The sequence below is a fragment of the Schistocerca piceifrons genome, chromosome 6 (genome assembly GCF_021461385.2).
Source record: "Schistocerca piceifrons isolate TAMUIC-IGC-003096 chromosome 6, iqSchPice1.1, whole genome shotgun sequence".
Classification (NCBI taxonomy): domain Eukaryota; kingdom Metazoa; phylum Arthropoda; class Insecta; order Orthoptera; family Acrididae; genus Schistocerca; species Schistocerca piceifrons.
This window is the reverse complement of record NC_060143.1, coordinates 138,522,855-138,545,929: the sequence shown is the minus strand read 5'-3', so window position 1 is coordinate 138,545,929 and position 23,075 is coordinate 138,522,855. Positions and strand designations below refer to the sequence as shown.

The window sequence follows — 23,075 nt, the reverse complement described above, 5'->3', positions numbered from 1 at the left end:
ACTTAGAAAAATATTGTCCTCCCACCAGTTTTGTCATCAGTTCTTCTGGTCATTGTATGAGATACATGTAATACACAGTCTGTGTTTAATCATCATGTTGAAACCACTCAGAGCCGGAGCATGGTGGTTGGTTTCTTGATAATCACTAACAGTATAGACTATTGACTGGACAATATGGGTTCATTGAGTCTAAAGCCATTAGCCTTTAGAGCTGTCCCAGACTTGATCATGAAGCACCAACAGCATAGGCCTGGCATGAGAAAAAACAGGATTGTGCCATGGGTTTAAGAGTAACATGCACCAATAAAACTGTGACCTTGCCTAACCTGGCCGAGCGGTTCTAGGCGCTTCAGTCTGGAACTGCGCGACCACTACAGTCGCGGGTTCGAATCCTGCCTTGGGCATGGATGTGTGTGATGTCCTTAGGTTAGTTAGGTTTAAGTAGTTCTAAGTTCTAGGGGACTGATGACCTCAGATGTTAAGTCCCATAGTGCTCAGAGCCATTTGAACCATTTTGAGTCTTGCCTAACCCAGGTGAAAAAAGGACCGAATATACCTTGCACAGATCACCCAATTCTTGATAGGGCACGAGATCAGAAACCAGTAAATCAAATCATCAACTCTTGAGTCCAAATACCATAAAAGCATTCACGTCAAATAAATTTTTCATAAAAGTACTGTCCACCACTGGGAATGTCAATAAACCCACTACTACCTTGTATTTTGTCTCTGCCATGAACTGCCCAAGAATAGAAATTGTTGCCAGTTATAAATGACAAGGTAGCACAGAGTAGAAGACATAAGAGGGGAACCGAGATGCAGATACGTGTTAAAATTAAGAAGAGATTTCATCATGCCCTTATTCACTTGTGATTGTGGGGGTGTCACATTGATGAATAGTTTGTTAGAAACATTTGCAAGATTGTCACAGGTGGAACTGACAACGTTAATGTACAAGGCTTGAGAGTTTGAAGATGCAACCAGAGCTAACAGAGTGCGGTACGCAACTATAATGTAGCCTTTCTTCCTACATTGATGACAAGAAGACCAACACTGAAAGCTGGCCAACCAGTCATGGTAAACAAAACAAGTGGGGCAGGAATATGGGAGCTTGTGGAAACTCGTCTATTGGGGATGTGTTTGTTTGTGACAAGTTGACCAAATGTGCTGCACTGCCATGACTTCTGCCTCCAAAGTTCATACTGGAAAGAGAATGCATATTTTCTTCTAAGTTGACAGTCGTCATGTCCATCCAGGAATCTAATTTATTACCCACCACATGAGAAATTTCAGATATTTGTGCAACAGAAAGGACTTCTTCTGAGGTGGAGTCCACATATTGCAGTACCCATTGGCAGCCCTCTATTGGGAGCCAACCTAATGGTAGTGTCCTGAACCATAGTGTCAGTGTAAGATTCCGTAGACTGATCAATAACAAAATGACACTTTCAACTTACAACTTGCAACTCTGCAGCCCAAGTCTGATTTTGTAGAAATAACATGAGTGTGCTGGAGACAGTATGATGTCAACAAATGGCACATTTTGTCAGATGGGATGGACTCTGTGTCCTGAAAGGAGCTAACTTCCCTAACAAGCAGTACATTTGGGGAGAGATCTAAAACTGAAAGAAGGCTTTAATGAAATTAGTTCCATTACCTTGATGGGTGTGAAGTGTTGTAGACATTTCTTGTATGACTCTCACTTTTGCAGCTTCATCATAGGTGGAGAAAGGTGACTGGTTAGTCAGCAAGTGTTGAGGTTGTGCTGACACACCAGTCAGTACTTTATCCAACATGGCCATGTGGGGCTGTTGCTGCATTTCCAAACACTTTTGGCTTTTCAGTTGCCACTACAGTAAGTTCTGAATCACTAACTCAAAGAGGCACCTGTCAACCTCATCACTTCACTAAGAAACACATATCGATGGTCAACTGCACTCGTTGCCACTTGTGCAGTAACAACACACACAAGTAAGTATGTGCAGAATATCGAAATCACTTTAATGAGTACATAATTTAGAAGTTACATATAAACTCAAAGTACAATGTCAGGTTGAGCCCAATTAGGTACCGAGAGTCCCGAGAAAGGAGCCAAGTGAGTGTGTGAACAAAATATATTGGAATGAAGGTGACTGCACTCTATCTTAGGATTATATCAAGGAGGTTTCTAGTCAGTTTTTTAAAGTGGCATTGTCTGTTGGCTGTACGTACCAACCTTGATGTGATGCTGCCTCCAGCGTTTGATTGTGCCCCTATGTAACGGTTAGACCCAAGTTGCCTGCCATTGGCATGGGCAAGTCTAATTGTAACAAGGTGAGCAGGCACCTTGCCTGTTGTGGTAATGCCCAATGAGGTGCCTGAGCAACTAGAGTGGTAATTAAGGGTTACCACAATTTGTGCTAAAATCCAAGCCATAGTAATGGTGATTGTGTTATAACATCTTGATGACTATCGGTCCTCTTTCAGTTAGTTGTATGAAAAGTTTTGTAACCTTCAGTGTTTAGCTATGAATGCCTGTTTAATATAATGAACTGTTTCTATTTGTGTATATCTAAATTTCTGACATAATTTAATGTCACATCATTGGTCCACATCTTCTTTTCCATTACCTTCAGTGAAGGCATGTTTGCAATTATCAACACAACACATTGGGTGTCTACCAGACACTGAAGCAGGTGGTAGTCACACAACACATTAGGCTTTCAATGAGATTATTCTTTCATCACAACACACATAATTAGAATCAGTTTCCCCAAGTAAAGAACTCCTCTAAGGAGGCTCTACATATTTTGTTCCTGTTAATACACTGTTTTGTGATTGTTTCAGGTAACTGCTTAACTTAGTTTTTCTAATATAAAGGATCTTAGAGAACAATTATGGTTCATAAAATTTCTTACAACAAAATAATTTTTGTTTTAGCAGATACGTGACTTGATGTAAATTACTGTAATGTGATATTTTGCTTTTTGCAGATATATTCTCTCAAATATCAGACGGTAATGGCCACATGATAGTCTGGAGGTTTTCAGAATACTTGCAAGAGGTGCTGGCATTACCCGCTGCTGTATACGAGTCACCTTCATTCAGTTATTCAGATGGGCTAGCAAATTCCATCTTTCCTGGGGTACTGTAAGATTATTTTGATGCACTACAGAGTTTTCTTATACTTACAACTGGATGATGTGTGTTCAAATTTTCTTTGTTCATAGAGTGGCAAAGTGACTGTTAATGATTTCATGGACACAATGATGTCTGATCCTGGCCCTCCCTGCTTGGTTTGGCTGCCATTACTGCACAGGCTAGCAAGTGTGGAAACAGGTAATTCTTACAGAATCACATTGTGTTGTAGAAAGCTAGGGATGTTACGCCTGCAATTATAGGAAGTAAGTCCATGCAAGATAAGTTTGCCTCTTCCCTCTACACCTTTATAGTAGACCATATTGTAATATAAAGGTAACTGGGAGAATCAGCATAGTTTCTGGACCTGATAACTGTAAATGTATGAACCATAATTTAATACTTTTAAATACGAGTATTCCAGTTTCACCAAGTTACTTTTAAATCACAACTGTGTGGGTTTAAATTAGCAAGTACCAACATCAAATGTAAACATTATTTGAAGTACAGTACATACATAACTGTAGTGGAATTACCAATGGTATCAGATGTGTGTGTTGTTTTTAACATTACTATCCAATTGTCAAGTGTAATAAAAATCATTATGTGACAAAAGTACAAATCATAATTGTAATTTGCTGGTGATTAAATAACAACAAGCCAATACTTATCACCAAGAGTCTAAAGTTCATTGAATAGACATCAGAAAGTAAGTAATTTTAAAATATTTAACTTCATATGTTGAGTAAGTAAGTCCAGAGTTCATAAATACGTGACAACTTCTGCACGTTGCAAGAAGTCTGTTCCCATGATCCAATAAGTGTGAAGATAATTAATTAATTCAGCTCAAATTAGTTTTTTGACATCTCCATTGGAATCAATAGACATAGAAATGTATGCTATTACAATTTGGGAATCAAATTCTAGATAGGTAGTGCCTGTGCTGTTTGTTGCAATAAACAGAAATAAAAAAAGTATACTTACCTTGAATCACATTGTTGTAGATGTTGGCTCTGGTTGTAGTTCTGTAAAAATTCAGGGTTTGATCTATATGGGGGGGATAAGTTCTTATGTGTTTAAAAACAAAATATTTTCCTGGTAATGATGGTTTGTTATAGTATATTGATTAAATCCACTCTGTCAGTAATGTAACTTTGTACAATTACATAAAAATGAGGCAGGAAGACTTGTAAACTTTTGAAACAAACTCCAAGATCCACTTTTTGTGTATTTTGCCATGAACAAATGCTAAATGTATCTTCAATATAAACATCTATACACATCACAGAATTTCAGTAAGTACATTTTACATAGTTACAGTGGAGATCAGTCCCTGACTTGGCTCCCCATGTATGGTATCCTCCACCACTTCATACTCTCTCTCGCCAACTCTCTCCAGTAATTGTAAAATAAACAAAGACATTACATTTTGACAGTACAGAGAGTTTACTAGATAGCATTGCAGTAAGACTGCTATAATCTTTATATAGGAAATGTTATTCAAAATAGAAACATTATTTAAGAAAAGGATGAGTATGTAATCTTAAATGCAATTTCTGTAATGGATTTTTAATAATTTGTGTAGTGCCAAAAGTAAGTTTAATTGCTGAGAACTGGCAAAGGAAACAAAACTGGCTTTTTGTTGCCACCACTTGTTGATTGTTCTTATTTCATTATGACATTTCATCTTGAGCTACTGAAAACTTGTTTTCTTTTCTGTTGATGATGGATCTCGAGCAAGAGATAGATAAGAATACTGTTTAGCACTTGTGAGGTTCTTAATCAGTTTATTATTGTAAATAAGCCTTTATGGGTTTGCCGCCAGATCATGGTGTGCAAATTCCACAATATTTCCTCAGAGCAACTGTCCAACATCTTCAGGTGGTTCAACCTCGGTGATGGCTAGGTACGACTGACGGTATCCACACGTCAACACTCCATTTCTACAACATGTGCGTGAAGAATGCGCAGGCACGGAAATCACGCATGAGCAATGATTTGCAGTTAGATGGTGTCATAGTAAACTCCCTCTGCTGAAAATCGCAGAGCAGCTCTCCCGCGTGTGCACTGTATGCTGCGTTTGCCAACAGTGGGGTCAGATGTTACTCACCAATGGCTGTACTAGACCAATGCAGGATTCCAGGCTGTGCTCAGTTGAAATCCCGGGATGTAGCGAGTGTTCTAGAAACAGGGAATCGATATGAGGATACCGTCAGTTGTACCTAGCCACCAGCAAGGTTGAAGAGTCACAGTTTATTATTGTCATCAGACCAGCCATTTTTCTTCTTTGCATCAAAGCCAATGACTTCCACTGCAGACTTTTTGATGTTTTTTTTTTTTTAAAGCAGTCCATTCCTGTTCAACGCGTGTTGTTTTAGCTGATATTTTGCTAAATCTGTCCAAAAGTGCATCTTACAGGAGATAATGAACAGTCTTATTTGCTGGTCATTAATATTGAATTTTCTCCTGGGAGGATTTGAGAAGTAGGATTGTGGTTTGGAATCTATGAGAATCCTCAGATGGCTAACTAGCAGTTGGTGATCAGTTTAGCAATCGTCAATGTTCTGAACTGTATTTGTGATCAGAACTTTGTCATTGAGATGCTAATGTTTTGTGTGTTGATGCATCCTTGTAGTCTTATGATGGTTACGTAAACAGATTTATGTATTGGTGTTAAAAATCTTGTGATCAACATTGAGAGAAATAAGCACAGTTCATTTGCATTGCAGTTTCAAATGCCTTGATTTATCCCCGAATATGATTCTCTTCCCACTCTTAGCACTGAAGTTGCCACATAACAAGACTTTAGCTTTAGTAGGAAACTTGATGATAACCTCGTCCAGTTGATGTTACAATTGATTATTATCACATTATAGAATAGACTATTAAACAAAACTAACTTGTCATTTTTCTGGAGTTTTTGAAACATTAATGTTATTGAAAGTTAGCTGTATTGCAACATTAAAAATAATATATTTTTTAAGTTTGACGGCTTTTATGTCCCCATACAACATTAATTAATAAAGCATAAAATGTGAAATGTAGTTACAAGATGTTACAGTACCCATGACTTTGTACCATTTTATATGTTAAATGTGTGTACCATTTTCTATACTATGTGCTCCTCATTCTATTACTTTACATGTTCCATTAGTTTTTTCCACGCATGCAAGAATGTAGTAAAGTCAGTAAACTGTATGTACAAATGCCCTGTGAGCTCAAGAACAACATGTCCACTAATGATAGTTGAACTAGGAATATCTGAAGCAGCTCCAAGGGACACACATGGAAGATTGGACGTATGGTCTCCTCTTGTAGAATTTCTGTCTCTTTATATGGGAACTGGTTTGAAAATGTGAAAGCTATAGCTTTGATGTCATATCTTCCATTTATGTCCATTGGCCTAGTTACAGTGGTTTTTGTTTCAGCAGTTGACCAGTAGACATTATTTTTGTTTCAATGTTCACTTTTTAATTATTGTTTTGAAAGAAAAAATAACTGCATTCTAAAACACACATTTCATTGAATGAGATTATGTTGACTGATGACATTTTTCAGTAATCATTCTGAAAACTGATGACAAAACAGTGAATATTAAGAAGTGTTGTAATGTTGAACGAAGTGTGTCAAAGTTAAGCATAAGTGTTCCACAACAAGAGCTCTTGTGTTTTCTTAGCATGATTGATTAATGGTGTCCAACTGGGTTTACAGTTGGAATGGAATCAAAAATAGATTGTACAACTCAAAACCATATCATTAGTTCCATAATCACTTGATGCTTGCACTGCAGAATTAAACACATATGGGACCCTTACAAAATCTGTCTAGTTGAAACCCAGTTTTTAGGCTTTCAGATATTGCTTGGTATCAAAAGCATTCACTGACAAAGTACCTCTCAGTGTTACCCACAGGACTTTGCCAGCACTCCCGTTAATACCATAGAACTTCTTTGAGAAAACTGTACGATTCAAATGAAAGCTGTTCTGTTGAACATTACATTCCACAGAGTTTCTAACACTTCATTTTCTATTAAAACATGACCTATAATGTGCAGCATGCTAATATATCACATAACAGATCAACTGCATGTTGGTCATGACTGTTGTGGATCATTTTCGTATGCAGATATGAATATGACCCTGTAGCTTTTAAAGACTGTAGTGATGTGCCAGACTCTTATTGATTCTCACCTGGGTTCTAGCTGTTGTCAATAGGAAATCTGAACAATTTAGTAATATCTGAGCTGTTTTAAATGAGAAACTGTTTGTCTTTCAGTTGTCCATCCCATGGCATGTGATGCATGTCAGAGAGAAGGATTTGCTGGGTTTCGGTATCGCTGTCAGAAATGTCACAGCTATCAGCTGTGCCAGGATTGTTTCTGGCGTGGAAGAGTATCTGGTCCTCATACCAATGACCATGAAGTGAAAGAGTACACAACTTACGTAAGATAAATATATACATGGTAGTTTTAGTAATTGTGTGTGATACACTTGTTTTGTTTAATGACTATATTTTCTTATGTTCTGTCAGAAGTCGCCTAGCAAGCAAATAGGACATTCCCTTCGTAAATCTTTCCGTTGTGTTCCTGAAAAGGGAAGACCAAACATCCCTCGTTTCCCAGAAGAACCAGAAAAGACGTTAAATTTGTCACATATAGTGTAAGTGAAGGCTGTTGCATCAGTGATTTTTAAACATTTATTAATTAGTGGTATATTTTATGTTACAATTTCCTGTAAACTGCTCTCATGTTTTTAATAGTCATATTCATGGCTGTTAATGAATATTGGTAAAGCACTTGATCAAACCAAATTTTTGTTGCTGTATTATGTCCCTTACACAGTCACAAAGTTTATGTTGTAAGTGACTCATCAGTTAGAAGGTTATAGCCAACAAAATTATCCTTGAGGTTGTAATATATGTGAACGCAATTACAGATATTTAAAATTACACACTTCAGTTACTTGCAGCATTCTGTGAAGTATCTTATATTCATAAACCCACAGTTTTACTTTACCATGAGAACCACATACATTCACTACATTGGTCCAGAAATATTTCTGTGGTTTCAGCCTCTTTCATCAGACACCTAGTGCATTATTTGGTGAGAGCCAGTTGTGTTGATGATGGTGCCTCTGACCATTTTTGTGGAACTACTAGAACAGTAAGTCCCCATAAGAAACACAAGCTCTTCCTTAGATTACCCAGACATTTCAGTTGGTGCTATTCAGGGGTTTCATGCATCATACAAGAAGTATGTGCCACGCAGCTACAGTCCTCGACAAGACTGCAGCTGCGTAAATCGCCCCAAAGTAATGATATTCCAGACAAACAGTCAGATAATAATTCATTATATAGGAGCAGAGGGAATATTATTGCCTTGCTTTCTCTTAGATTGTAGAAGATGGTGTCAAGATGTAAATGTGCTTCTTAGAGAATCGGTGATAATGGATGGAGGTTAATGTTACTGCTAAGGTGAAAAGTGCTGTACAGGGTGAACTCGATCTCTACCAACAAAATTTTGGAGTTTATTTAGAGATGCTTTCTTAGTAATATTATGTAATGGACTTGTGGTCTCTGGTGCCTCATTACAGTGTAATTGCATGTACTTTGATTTCTTACCTCCATTGACCTTGATATTCTGTGTAGCACTGAAAATATCTGCACAACAGTCAAAGTTAACAGTATGAATTGCGCATCATATTTGGAAACAAATGTGTTCTGTTCACTAATGGTACTTGCTGTAGACAACAGAAATACAGCAATGCTACTTTACTCTTCATCTTCTAGCTTGCATTCAGTAACTGCTCAGTTCTGTCTTGGGTTTGTTTAACTGGTGATGTTAGTTGTTCATGAACAGTAATTTACAACTGTATGGTTAGGTTTACTCATTAAAGTTGGCTATTATGTGCATTGTGTAAATGGAAGAACAGCACAACAAAACTATTCTGAACCGTTCCTGCCTCAACAGTAACCACATCACAGTACTTTTGCATCTGTTTTACATTTTAGTGAAAGCATGTTACAGGGTTTTGCATTGTTGTGGAGGTATTTTCACAGAAGCAGAGGTAACTGGTTAATAAACTGAAGAAATTGTTCTTACATTATTACTCTGTAATGAGTCAGTGGAGGCCATGATTCTCTTATACCAAATTATTCAAAAAATATCCCTGAACAACCTCCAAATTTTGGTACACTCTGTATTCTTAATGACCATCAGCTACAGATAAATTTGTAAGCTACTGTACATTCTTCATGGTGAAGTACTTTTTTTTATTAATTTATTGATTATGGATCTAAGATCATGCCCTCAACTAACAATACTATGTTCTTATTTTAGTCCTCCCTCTCCTCTGCCATCTCATAATGGGTTTCCTGAGAGTTCATTCACATCCCCTTTTGATGGTGGTTCAATGGACAGCCGTTCAACAGTCCGAAGGTAGGCCAGCAATACGTTCTCTCTAATCACACATGTGATACAGATGAAATTTCCTGAATTTGTGTTAATTTCAGTGCTTTCTGCACAAGCAGCCCCGGAAAATACACATCTAGTCTTGACTCCACTCGTCTTGATGATGAACATAGGCTCATCGCAAGGTACGCTGCAAGATTAGCTGCAGAAGCTAGAACAGTGGTGAGTTTTTTAAGTAGTTATAGCTGTATATAGGAGGAAATAAGTGCCAGCTTGCATAACTATATGTATACTAACTGTTAGGTAAGCAGGATATCAAATGATAGTCATATCACCATAGTTTTTGCTGGGTTTCAGCTTTTTAGCTATTAGATGACAATATCATAATACATAATTAACACCTTTATTGACGAAAGGAATGGCCAACCCTTTGTTGCCACTGATGACATAATTCAGAAAGTAAACATCAGATTAGATTCCCCACCCCCGAAAAAAAAAATCACAAAATAAACACTGAAAAATTGTTCTCCCCCCCCCCCCCTCCCCCTCCTCCAGTGATCAGGTCAGAACTGCTTTCTCTCTCTAGAATGAAGTAGCTCTTTTTCATGACTCACCACTCATCACACACTCACAATAATAAATATAAGGGAGGCATCTTACCTTTGTAATTCAGGTCACTATGCCTTTTATTTATCAGATTTGGCCCTGTTTTGAAAGAAGGTAGAAAGAAGAGCTACGCCTATGTTATGTCATTAGCAGTTTTGAGGTTTAAAAATTTTACATTTCGTCTGCTGTAAAAAATTAAAAACGTTACAACACAATATTTTTAATCAAGTGGGAAAATTTGAAAAACAAAACTGCTTATTGTTATGTTTGCATACATTTAGGTGGAAACAATATATGGTGTAAGAGTTACAGCATAACTATAATTAATTTAAGTATCTGTAGTCATCATATGCAATAAATATGACAGTACATTTAACCAAGCAGGAAAAATTAATCTACATTATGTTTTAAAAATGAAATTTGACTTATTTTACTTGAAGTGAGTTGGTTTCTTTTTGTAGTGTGTATTTGTTCTGCCTTTGAAAAGATAGGCTGAAAGTGCACTGAGGTTGCTGGGATGCACAATATTTTCATAAACACTTGGTATAGCATGGGTTACAGCAATTTTCTGGTTTCTCACCAGTTTAAAGGATCACTGTTTTTAGGCAAATGTGCCTCAGACAAATATTTGTCTAGTTCGATAATCATTGCATGTCCCAAGTCATGAATTCCTGGGAGCTGACTGATAGGTCATCAAACTCCTACTAGACTGAACAATTCTCATGCATTGCCATCTTAACTGGTTGAGAAATTAAGTGTGTTTGTTCTTCTGGAACAACGAGTGCTATCATTTTTGCAGTAACCTTTTCATAGCACTTTCAGAATTTAACGTCTACAAATTTTATTTGAATGAAATCTGTCCCAACTAGAGTTCTGTTTCATTGGGACATATTTTTCAGTTTAAATCAATCTTCTTTTAAATTTTATTGCATTTCAGCAAGTTGTCTTAAGGCAGAGAGACTTTTCTTGAAAAACATAACTGTTGGTTTTACCTCGTCAGCAGCTTTCCATGTAGTCATCTGAATTGTGTGTTGCATAACAATGTTCAAAGAATGTGCAAAGCATGGGGTGTGTTGAAGTTTCAGGAGCACGGCAGATGATTTCATATTTGAAACACTTTCTCTTGATATGACAATGATTTTAAAATTGATATTATATTTGGCAGTAAGAGCCTTTATCCAATTTGAAATTTTTTCTGATATGTGTTTCTTTCAATTGTAAACAGTCCAAAAGTTATGGCTTTAGTTGACATTTCTCATGTATGGAATGTGCCATGAGTACATGGAGACTAATATTACTTATACTTGTCCACCTGTCAGATAAAAGGCAAACTGCCTTTGGAGTGGCTAAATGATTTTCAATTTTATTAAATAACTTGCGATACAAACAGAGTGTCAGAAAATTTGATAATGTTTTTGAACTTGGTAAATGACAACTGAAGAGAATCGTTCAGCATGACAGAAATGCAACCCTTCTGCAAATTGCTGCAGATTTCATTGCTGAGACATCAAAAAGTGTCAGCGTGCGAACCATTCAACAAAACGTCATTGATATGAGCTTTCAGAGCCAGAGGCCCACTCATGTTCCCTTGATGACTGCACGACGCAAAGCTTTATGCCTCATCTTGGCCCACCAACACCAACATTGGGCTGTTGATGACTGGAAACATGTTGTCTGATCAGACGAGTGGATGGATGTGTATGGGTATGGAGACAACCTCATGAATCCATGTACCCTGCATGTCAGCAGGGGACTGTTCAAGCTGGTGGAGGCTCTGTAATGGTGTGGGGCATGTGCAGTTGGAGTGATGTGGGACCCTTGATATGTCTAGGTACAACTCTGACAAGTGACACATACGTAAGCATCCTGTCTGATCACCAGCATCCATTCATGTCCACAGTGCAAGGGACTTGGGCAATTCCAGCAGGACAATGCATCACCCCATACATCCAGAGTTGCTACAGAGGGGCTCCAGGAACACTTTTCTGAGTTTAAACACTTCCGCTGGCCACCAAACTGGATAGACATGAACATTATTGAGCATATCTGGGATGCCTTGCAACATTCTGTTCGGAAGAGATCTCCACCCCCCTTGAACTCTTACGGATTTATGGACAGCCTGGTAGGATTCATGTTTCAATTCCCCCCAGCACTGGTACAGACACGAGTTGAGTCCATGACACATCGTATTGTGGCAAACTTTAGAGAAGTGGTAGCATTCTTGGGAAATCATTAGTGCAAGCTGCATATACAGGGTGTTACAAAAAGGTACAGCCAAACTTTCAGGAAACATTCCTCACACACAAATAAAGAAAAGATGTTATGTGGACATGTGTCCAGAAACGCTTAATTTCCATGTTAGAGCTCATTTTAGGTTTGTCGGTATGTACTATACTTCCTCGATTCACTGCCAGTTGGCCCAATTGAAGGAAGGTAATGTTGAACATGTGCCTTTACAAGTACGACACAACATGTGGTTCATGCACGATGGAGCTCCTGCACATTTCAGTCGAAGTGTTCGTACGCTTCTCAACAACAGATTCGGTGACCGATGGATTGGTAGTGGCGGACCAATTCCATGGCCTCCACGCTCTCCTGACCTCAACCCTCTTGACTTTCGTTTATGGGGGCATTTGAAAGCTCTTGTCTACGCAACTCCGGTACCAAATGTAGAGACTCTTTGTGCTCATATTGTGGATGGCTGTGATACAATACGCCATTCTCCAGGGCTGCATCAGCGCTTCAGGGATTCCATGCAATGGAGGGTGGATGCATGTATCCTCGCTACTGGAGGACATTTTGAACATTTCCTGTAACAAAGTGTTTGAAGACACGTTGGTATGTTCTGTTGCTGAGTGTTTCCATTCCATGATTAATGTGATTTGAAGAGAAGTAATAAAATGAGCTCTAACATGGATAGTAGGCGTTTCCGGACACGTGTCCACATAACATATTTTCTTTCTTTGTGTGTGAGGAATGTTTCCTGAAAGTTTGGCCGTACCTTTTTGTAACACCCTGTATAATTCCGTACTTTTATGTAATGTAGTCAGCTGTATAATATTAACAGGTTTACTTTTTGGTTATTGTAAATGAAAAGCAGTTGAGTGAGAGGGCGTCACAAAAGAAAGCTCAAAACCAGACGGCATTGTGAAAGGCTACCAACTTTTAATTCTATTCTCCACTCTGTGTCTCATCCAAGGCAGTTCATTGGTTTGTTGTGAAATGGCTTTATGAGAAATATGCCAGCCAGTAATGTACATCATACAGTTCTTAACTAATGTGATTTATCACACATATATTGTCACTATTAGCAATACGATAAATAGTTTCAGCCCCCTAATAAAATGTTTTTCACTGGCAGGCACTGTCAAAACACACACACACACACACACACACACACACACACACACACACACACACACACACACACACACACACACAGACCACAGTCTCTGACTGCTGAGGCCACCATCACCACTATACACTCATGCAAACAAACTTGCACACATGACCACAATCTCTGGCTGCTGAAGCCATGATCATCATCATTACAATAATTTTAATTTATGTTTTGTTAACACACTTGATTTCCAGGTGTGTAATGCTGATCAACAGACGTTCATGGTGTCTACAGAAAGATTCAACCAGAATGGATTTTATCCACAGAATGACTAAAAGTTCATGCAAGTTACTATAAAGTTGTTGACTGTATGAATGCTAGTGGCAAATGTTCGTCATGTACAAGCTCACCGGGGCTTTAACGTAGGCATTGCTTGTGTGATTCCAGGGTGCCAACTGAAGATTTTTGGGTATTTATAAACTGGGGTAAAACGTTTTAGTATTTTAAAAACTACATTTTTGTTTATAAAACTGGTAGGTTTTAGAGTTTATTAATTTGGACAAGCTGTATGTACACCATAGAATTGGTTTACAAAACATGTTGTGAAATAACAAAATAAAAAACATCACAGAACTCTTTTGTTTGTCTGCCCAGGGAACTACCAGTTTACATGTACTTTTGCCATATTGGAAACAATTACAATTTATGCACATTCTTAATTAGTAGCTTAATCAGTTAATTAATGAAGGGTATCATCCAATGCAGGAAAATTAGGGCAACAAGAGTATAGTGACAAACCTGGGAATCAAACAGGTGTAAGGTAAGAAAAGGCACCAGCAATTTTTGTTGGCTGCAGGCTTCAATAATAATAATACTCTTAAGTTAATTAATTTTAGGAAAATTGAAACATTTTACTGTAAAGTTTGGATTCTGATCTTTCCAGAAAGACTAAATATACCATTGCAGCCAGTGGATCAAAAATTGTGGATAGCTAGATTTAAAACGGAAAAATTAAACAAAAAAATGTAATTATTAATAGAAGTCCAATCATAACAAATGGGGTGGTTGCAGCTTCCTAATTAAGTGATGGGCTGGAAATAGTTTGAGATTCAATTTGACTTTGTGTGTGCAGGAGATTCCTTCATTTGAGAAGGAAGTAGGTATCAGTGAAAATGGTTCATGAGAAATGATTTCTCAAGTTTTTTCATCAACCGATGGCAATCTCGATCAGCTTCCTGACCCACACCATTCCAGAGGCACTGCTGAATGATTCAATTTGAGATGCATCCTCAGGTTTGGCCAGGACCCAGAAGATGAGGAAACTATTTGCTGACAGTAATGGCACTTTCCTTTTTTTTTCATTTTGGTAAAATGGTACCCTATATTGCTGAAATTTCTTCTAGATGAAGGTGGTGTGGTTGACATATTATCGTGCAGCACTACAAATTATATTGGAAAAAATTAAAATATTTCTCTTAAGATAGACCTTTTAAATAGAAAAAAAATTAAAATGACAATAAATGTACATGCAATGAATTTTATAAGCATAATTTATAGAGTGGAATGTAGGTCATTGTGATCTGCAAAACCTAGACTCAGTTAGGAACTTTATATCATATAGGAAAAGGTCTGAAACCTTCATAGTAAAGGGGAAACCTGCAAAGACAAGTTTGACAATATGCGAGGATCTAACTTTTGGAAGATTAAAGTTTTTGAGCAGTGTGATATCCAAATTTGTGCTAGGCATCATGTGGGCAAGTAATGGCAGGATCTTGGCAGGGATAAAAGACAGAGAAATAATCAGTTAGCAGTGCAAATTAACTTGAAAACCTAGACTTTAGGAGCTAAGAACTTGTCAACTCATGCAGCTACTGGTTCTACTAGTGTCTCTGTATTGTTACTTTATACGCTACTGTCCATTAAAATTGCTACGCCAAGAAGAAATGCAGATGATAAACGGGTATTCACTGGACAGATATATTATACTAGAACTGACATGTGATTATATTTTCACGCAATTTGGGTGCATAGATCCTGAGAAATCAGTACCCAGAACAACCACCTCTGGCCGTAATAACGGTCTTGATATGCCTGGGCATTGAGTCAAACAGAGCTAGGATGGCGTGTACAGGTACAGCTGCCCATGCAGCTTCAGCATGATACCACAGTTCATCAAGAGTAGTGACTGGCGTATTGTGATGAGGCAGTTGCTCGGCCACCATTGACCAGACGTTTTCAGTTGGTGAGAGATCTGGAGAATGTGCTGGCCAGGGCAGCAATCGATCATTGTATCCAGAAAGGCCCGTACAGGACCTGCAACATGCGGTCGTGCATTATCCTGCTGAAATGTAGGGTTTCACAGGGATCGAATGAAGGGTAGAGCCACGGGCCGTAACACATCTGAAATGTAACGTCCATTGTTCAAAGTACCGTCAATGCGAACATCAGGTGACAGAGACATGTAACCAGTGGCACCCCATACCATCACGCCGGGTGATACGCCAGTATGGCGATGATGAATACGCGCTTCCAATGTGCGTTCACCGCGATGTTGCCAAACACGGATGCGACCATCATGGTGCTGTAAACAGAACCTGGATTCCTCTGAAAAAATGACGTTTTGCCATTCGTGCACCCAGGTTCACCATTGAGTACACCATCGCAGGTGCTCCTGTCCGTGATGCAGCGTCAAGGGTAACTGCAGTCATTGTCTCCGAGCTGATAGTCCATGCTGCTGCAAACGTCGTCGAACTGTTCGTGCAGATGGTTGTTGTCTTGCAAACGTCCCCATCTGTTGACTCAGGGATTGAGACGTGGGTGCACGATCTGTTACAGCCATGCGGATAAGATGCCTGTCATCTCGGCTGCTAGTGATATGAGGCCGTTGCGATCCAGCACGGCATTCCGTATTACCCTCCTGAACCCACCGATTCCATATTCTGCTAACAGTCATTGGATCTCGACCAACGCGAGCAGCAATGTCGCGATACGATAAACCGCAATCGCGATAGGCTACAATCCGACCTTTATGAAACTCGGAAACATGATGGTACACTTTTCTCCTCCTTACACGAGGCATCACAACAACATTTCACCAGGTAACACCGGTCAACTGCTTTTTGTGTATGAGAAATCAGTTGGAAACTTTGTAGGTGTTGCCACCGGCGCCAACCTTGTGTGAATGCTCTGAAAAGCTAATCATTTGCGTATCACAGAATCTTCTTCCTGTCGATTAAATGTCGCGTCTGTAGCACATCATCTTCGTGCTGTAGCAATTTTAATGGCCAGTAGTGTAACATAGTTGGCCACAATGTACTTAAGTATTTATTGATTAACTGATTTCATGTCTCATATCATTACTTTTTATTTGCATTAGCAATTAGTATGTTAATTTAGTCATACTTCCATACACTATTTAGCAACTGTATCATATCTTTGGTGTTAATTGTCATTGTCATAACCAACATTAATAATACTTCCTGTTGCCATTCTTATTAATTTGCTTATGTTACTTTTATGTATGTACATTATTTTTGTTCTTATTGAGACTTATTTTCCTGCCTCTACTTTCCACAGCTGACCTTGGTCGCACCATTGCCCTTCCATTCCTACCTGCTCCTCTCTTCTCTCCTACTTCTGTCTCCCACATCCTTTCAGTGCATTCCTCGTGCTGGGCAGCTGGGCATTCAGCCACAGCTAGGCATCATATCTGCCAGCAATATCCTTGTGCTTTGTACAACTACACACACACACACACACACACACACACACACACACACACACACACACACACACACACACACACACTACTCCCTGTTGCACATGTAATGTTCAGTCACTTCCAACTAATCTCATTAAACTTTGCCATATATTTCAACATTGCATACATGTATACTTCTACTGGATATCTGTCTCTGTAAATGTAGGCCGCATTGTCATAAGACACCACAGAAGTGATGGAGAAACAGCATACTTACGACCACGATACAGACATCCAACAGTAAGAAGACAAATAAGTTGAATACATGTTTGTAGCTATCAAATCCCTTGGCCCTCTGGAAGTAGGCAGGATGGCCTATTTCCAAACTGCCCTTTCGAGATTCGAATCAACATGCTAGTTTGATGCAGCTCTCCATGCTACTCTATCCTGTGCAAACTTCTTCATCTCCCAGTACCTACTGCAACCTACATCCTTCTGAATCTGCTTAGTGTATTCATCTCTTGGTCTCCCTCTACGATTTTTACCCTCCATGCTGCCGTCCAATACTAAAGTGGTGATCCCTTGATGCCTCACAATATGTCCTACCAACTGATCCATTCTTCTTGTCAAGTTGTGCCACAAACTCCTCCCCAATTCTATTCGATACCTCTTCCTTAGTTATGTGATCTACCCATCTAATCTTCAGCAGTCTTCTGTACCACCACATTTCAAAAGCTTCTATTCTCTTCCTGTCCAAACTATTTATTGTCCACGTTTCACTTCCATACATGGCTACACTCCATACAAATACTTTCAGAAACGACTTCCTGACACTTAAATCTATGCTCTATATTAACAAATTTCTCTTCTTCAGAAATGCTTTCCTTGCCATTGCCAGTCTACATTTTATATCCTCTCTACTTCGAGCATCGTCACTTAGTTTGCTCCCCAAATAACAAAACTTCTTTACTACTTTAAACGTCTCATTTCCTAATCTAATTCCCATAGCATGACCCGATTTAATTCGACTACATTCCATTATCCCCGTTTTGCTTTTGTTGGTGTTCATCTTATATCCTCCTTTCAACACACTATCCATTCTGTTCAGCTGCTCTTCCATGTCCTTTGCTGTCTCCGACAGGATTACAATGTCATCGGCAAAACCTCAAAGTTTTTATTTCTTCTCCATGGATTTTAAGTCCTACTCCAAATTTTCCTCTTGTTTCCTTTACTGCTTGCAGATTTACAGATTGAATAATGTCAGGGATAGGCTACATCCCTGTCTCACTCCCTTCCCAACCATTGCTTCCTTTTCATGCCCCTCGACTCTTGTAACTGCCATCTGGTTTCTGTACATATTGTAAATAGCCTTTTGCTCCCTGTATTTTACCCCTGCCACCTTCAGTATTTGAAAGAGAGTATTCCAGTCGACATTGTCTATACACGTAGCTTTGCCTTTCCTTAATCTATTTTCTAAGATAAGCCATAGGGTCAGTATTGCTTCACGTGTTACAACATTTCTGCGGAATCCAAACTGATATTCCCCAAGGTCGGCCTCTACCAGTTTTTGTATTCGTCTATGAAGAATTAGTGTTAGTATTTTGCATCTGTGACTTATTAAACTCATAGTTTGGTAATTTTCACATCTGTCAACACTTGCTTTCTTTGGGATTGGAATTATTATATTCTTCTCGAAGTCTGAGGGTATTTTTCCTGTCTCGTACATCTTGCTCACCAGATGGTAGCGTTTTGTCAGGGCTGGCTCTCCCAAGGCTGTAAGTAGTTCTAATGGAATTGTATCTACTCCTGGGGCCTTGTTTCGACTCATGTCTTTCAGTGCTCTGTCAAACTCTTCACACAGTATCATATCTCCCATTTCATCTTCATCTACATCCTCTTCCATTTCCATAAGATTGTCTTCAAGTACATCGCCCTTGTACAGACCCTCTATATACTCTTTCCACCTTTCTGCTTTCCCATGTTTGCTTAGAACTGGGTTTCCATTTGAGCCCTTGATATTCATACAAATGTTTCTCTTTTCTCCAAAGGTCTCTTTAATTTTCCCATAGGCAGTATCTATCTTACCCTTGGTGAGATATGCCTCTACATCCTTACATTTGACCTCTAGCCATCCTTGCTTAGCCATTTTGCACTTACTGTCGATCTCATTTTTGTTCCTTTTTGCTTGCTTCATTATTACGTTTTTATATTTTCTCCTTTCATCAATTAAATTCTATATATCTTCTGTTACCCAGTGATTTATACTAGCCCTTGTCTTTTTACCTACTTGATCCTCTGCTGCCTTCACTATTTCATCCTCAAAGCTGCGCATTCTTCTTCTACTGTATTTCTTTCCCCCATTCCTTTCAATCCTTCCCTAGTTCTCTCCCCAAAACACTCTACAACCTTTTGTTCTGTTGGTGTATCCAGGTCCCATCTCATTTAATTTCCACCTTTTTACAGTTTCTTCAGTTTTAATCTACAGTTCATAACCAATAGTTTGTGGTCAGGGTCCACATCTGCCCCTGGAAATGTCTTACAATTTAAAACCTGGTTCCTAAATCTCTGTCTTACCATTAGATAATCTATCTATAACCTTCCAGTATTTCCAGGCCTCTTCCATGTATACAGCCTTCTTTCATGATTCTTGAATCAAGTGTTAACTATGATTAAGTTATGCTCTGTGCAAAATTCTACCAGGTGGCTTCCTCTTTCATTTCTTAACCCCATTCCATATTCACCTACTACGATTCATTCTCTTCCTTTTCCTACTGTCGAATTCCAGTCACCCATGACTATTAAATTTTTGTCTCCTTTCACTATTTGAATAACCCTATTTGATTTTGTATTTATGACCCTTTATTCACCTGACCAGAAGTCTTGTTCCTCCTGCCACTGAAATTCACTAATTCCCACTATATCTAACTTTAACCTATCCATTTCCCTTTTTAAATTTTCTAACCTACCTTCCTGATTAAGGGATCTGACATTCCAATGCTCCGATCCATAGAACGCCAGTTTTCTTTCTCCTGATAATGATGTTCTCCTTAGTAGTCCCTGCCCGGAGATCTGAAAGGAGGACTATTCTACCTCTGGAATATTTTACCCAAGAGGAGGCCATCATTTCACCATACAGTAAAGCTGCATGCCCTCAGGAAAAATTATGGCTTTAGTTTCCCCTTGCTTTCAGCCGTTCGCAGTACCAGCACAGCAAAGCCATTTTGGTTAGTGTTACAAGGACCATAGTAGCATACAATTAATGCTGGTGATATTGACATTAATTCTTTGTCTCTTCACTGTGAAATTTAAGCACTTACCTTCTTCTTCAAATTTCATGCTACTTCTGCTTGCACCCACTTGTAACAAAGCAAACAGCCACATTTTTCATACATGGATTTGCAACAAAATCCACAGATTAGTTTGTACTGCTCAAAGATGTGAACTTGTAGTATCTGCCTGCATCATCATTTTCACAATGTACTCCCTAAAATATCAAAGAGATAAGCAGCAACTGACAACATACAGAGACTCTATGTACATTGTATTATCTGTTCTTGCAGTGGAGGCAGAAGAAAGAATTTGAGAGATGCCTTACAGTCCATCCCTGGAGATAAAAGACAAACTTCATGTATTTATTAACAAACTAACTCATCTATATGATAAATATGCTCTCTCAGAGACTGGAAACCTGAAAGGGGAACCTGCACTTATCAATGAGCTAAAATGGCTCGTGAATCTCAGAGATGCTGCGCATCAGACTCAAAAATAACCACGTACTCCTGAAAATCAAATTGATTACAAGCTGAAAGGGAGCAGAGGCAATCCATCTGAGAGAAATAAGAACACAGTCTTGCCAATACATTAATCTAAGACAGGCAGATCGGACATTGTATGGAAAAATCTGTGAGATCTAAGTATAGGCAAAGTACAAGCTGCAGCTTGATCTCATTGTCCCAGTTGAGGAACTAAATGAGCACTTTGCTTTCGTGAGAACCGTTATTGAACCATAAATAAATGCAGACTTATTTCTTGTTTCACTTCTGTTCATAGACTATATTTATAAATGTGTTAAGCCATTTACTGTATACAATTGTATAAACTGTGTTTCCTCAATATTTAGTGAAAGACCATTTGCAGAGAACCACGTAATAATTTCCTGAAAGACATTATGTACAATTACCTCACCTTATTCTTGCTTACTGGGTGTGATTACTGGTATCATCAGCAAAATGAACTAGCTTTGCATCTTACTGAATATAGAGTGGCAAGTCGTTAATATATATTAAGAATGATAAGGGACACAAGACTGAACGCTATCATTCTTGATACCTCCCCAGTTAAGGACTCTGCTAATTTTTGCAGACTATCTGTACTGTTAATTTCAGACTTATGCATTCTTCCAGTTAAGTATGAATTAAGTCATTTGTGCACTGTCCCACTCATACCACAATACTTAAGCTTATCGAGAAGAATTTTATGATTCACACAATCAAAAGCCTTTGAGAGATCACAAAATATCCCAATGGGTGATGTTCGGTTATTCAATGCATTTAATATTTGATCAGTGAAACCGTATACAGCATTTTCTGTTGAAATTCTTTCTGAAAACCAAACTGACATTTTGTTAATACTTCATTTTTATATTGATGCTACTCTTAAATACATTACTTTTTCAAGAATTTTAGATAAAGCTGTCAGAAGTGAGATTGGCAGGTATTTGTTAGCATCAGATCTATCCCCTTTTTTATGCAGTGGTTTAACATTAACATATTTCAGTCTGTCTGCAGAAATGCCCTGTTTCAGTGAGCTACTATGTATGTGGCTGAGAAACCTACTTATTTGTTGGGAACAAGCTTTTAGTACTCTGTTGGAAATGTGATCAATTCCATGTGACCTTTTAGTTATGAGTGAATTTATTATTTTTCTAATTTCAACAGGAGGGGTGGGTTGAATTTCAATTAATCAGATTGCATAGGTACTGCCTCTTCCATATACTGCCTTGCATTTTGTAATGAATACCTGGATACTATTTTCTCTACAACATTTAAAAAGATTATTAAAAATGTTATGTACTTCTTACTTCTTGTTAAAAGACTTTCCATTGCGTTGCCCTGTTTCCCTTTTAACAATATTCCAAATTGTTTTAACTTTATTATCAGATGTGCTAATCTCAGACATAATGCACATACTTCTGGACTTTTTCATAACTTATTAAATACAGTGCAGTAGTTGGCAGCATGTTCAGCAACAGGGTGGTCCACTTGTTTCTTGGCCACATTTTGTTGGTGGCCATTCATGCAGACAGACAGCTTGTTGAAACTTCCTGGCAGATTAAAACTGTGTGCCCGACCGAGACTCGAACTCGGGACCTTTGCCTTTCGCGGGCAAGTGCTCTACCAACTGAGCTACCGAAGCACGACTCACGCCCGGTACTCACAGCTTTACTTCTGCCAGTACCTCGTCTCCTACCTTCCAAACTTTACAGAAGCTCTCCTGCGAAACTTGCAGAACTAGCACTCCTGAAAGAAAGGATATTGCGGAGACATGGCTTAGCCACAGCCTGGGGGATGTTTCCAGAATGTTTCCAGAAGGTCCTGAGTTCGAGTCTCGGTCGGGCACACAGTTTTAATCTGCCAGGAAGTTTCATATCAGCGCACACTCCGCTGCAGAGTGAAAATCTCATTCTGGAGACAGCTTGTTGATTGTCATACCTACATAGAATGTAGCACAGGCCTTATCTTTCCAGTCTCCCGCCACCTCTCAAAGCCCCACTGTCCGGCAACAGAGGAGCACTCCCCTCATAACTCAGCACCACCCAGGACTAGAGCAACTGAATTATATTCTCCGTCAGGGTTTCGATTACCTCTCGTCATGCCCTGAAATGAGAAATGCCCTGCCCACAC

General features: G+C 38.7%; 1 protein-coding gene across 7 annotated transcripts in view; it reads left to right on the top strand.

The window, feature by feature from the left end:
* The window catches only part of LOC124802531 (dystrobrevin beta), a 604,748-nt gene that overhangs the window by 501,552 nt on the left and 80,121 nt on the right, over nucleotides 1–23,075 (top strand). For 5 of the 7 annotated variants that reach the window (XM_047263383.1, XM_047263385.1, XM_047263378.1 and 2 more), the window contains 6 exons: nucleotides 2,973–3,124; nucleotides 3,210–3,318; nucleotides 7,393–7,559; nucleotides 7,648–7,775; nucleotides 9,455–9,553; nucleotides 9,628–9,748. In XM_047263383.1, coding sequence (XP_047119339.1) covers nucleotides 2,973–3,124; nucleotides 3,210–3,318; nucleotides 7,393–7,559; nucleotides 7,648–7,775; nucleotides 9,455–9,553; nucleotides 9,628–9,748 — 776 coding nt within the window. The remainder of the gene's footprint in view (nucleotides 1–2,972; nucleotides 3,125–3,209; nucleotides 3,319–7,392; nucleotides 7,560–7,647; nucleotides 7,776–9,454; nucleotides 9,554–9,627; nucleotides 9,749–23,075) is intronic. The other 2 variants (XM_047263382.1, XM_047263384.1) reach the window with 2 other exon arrangements.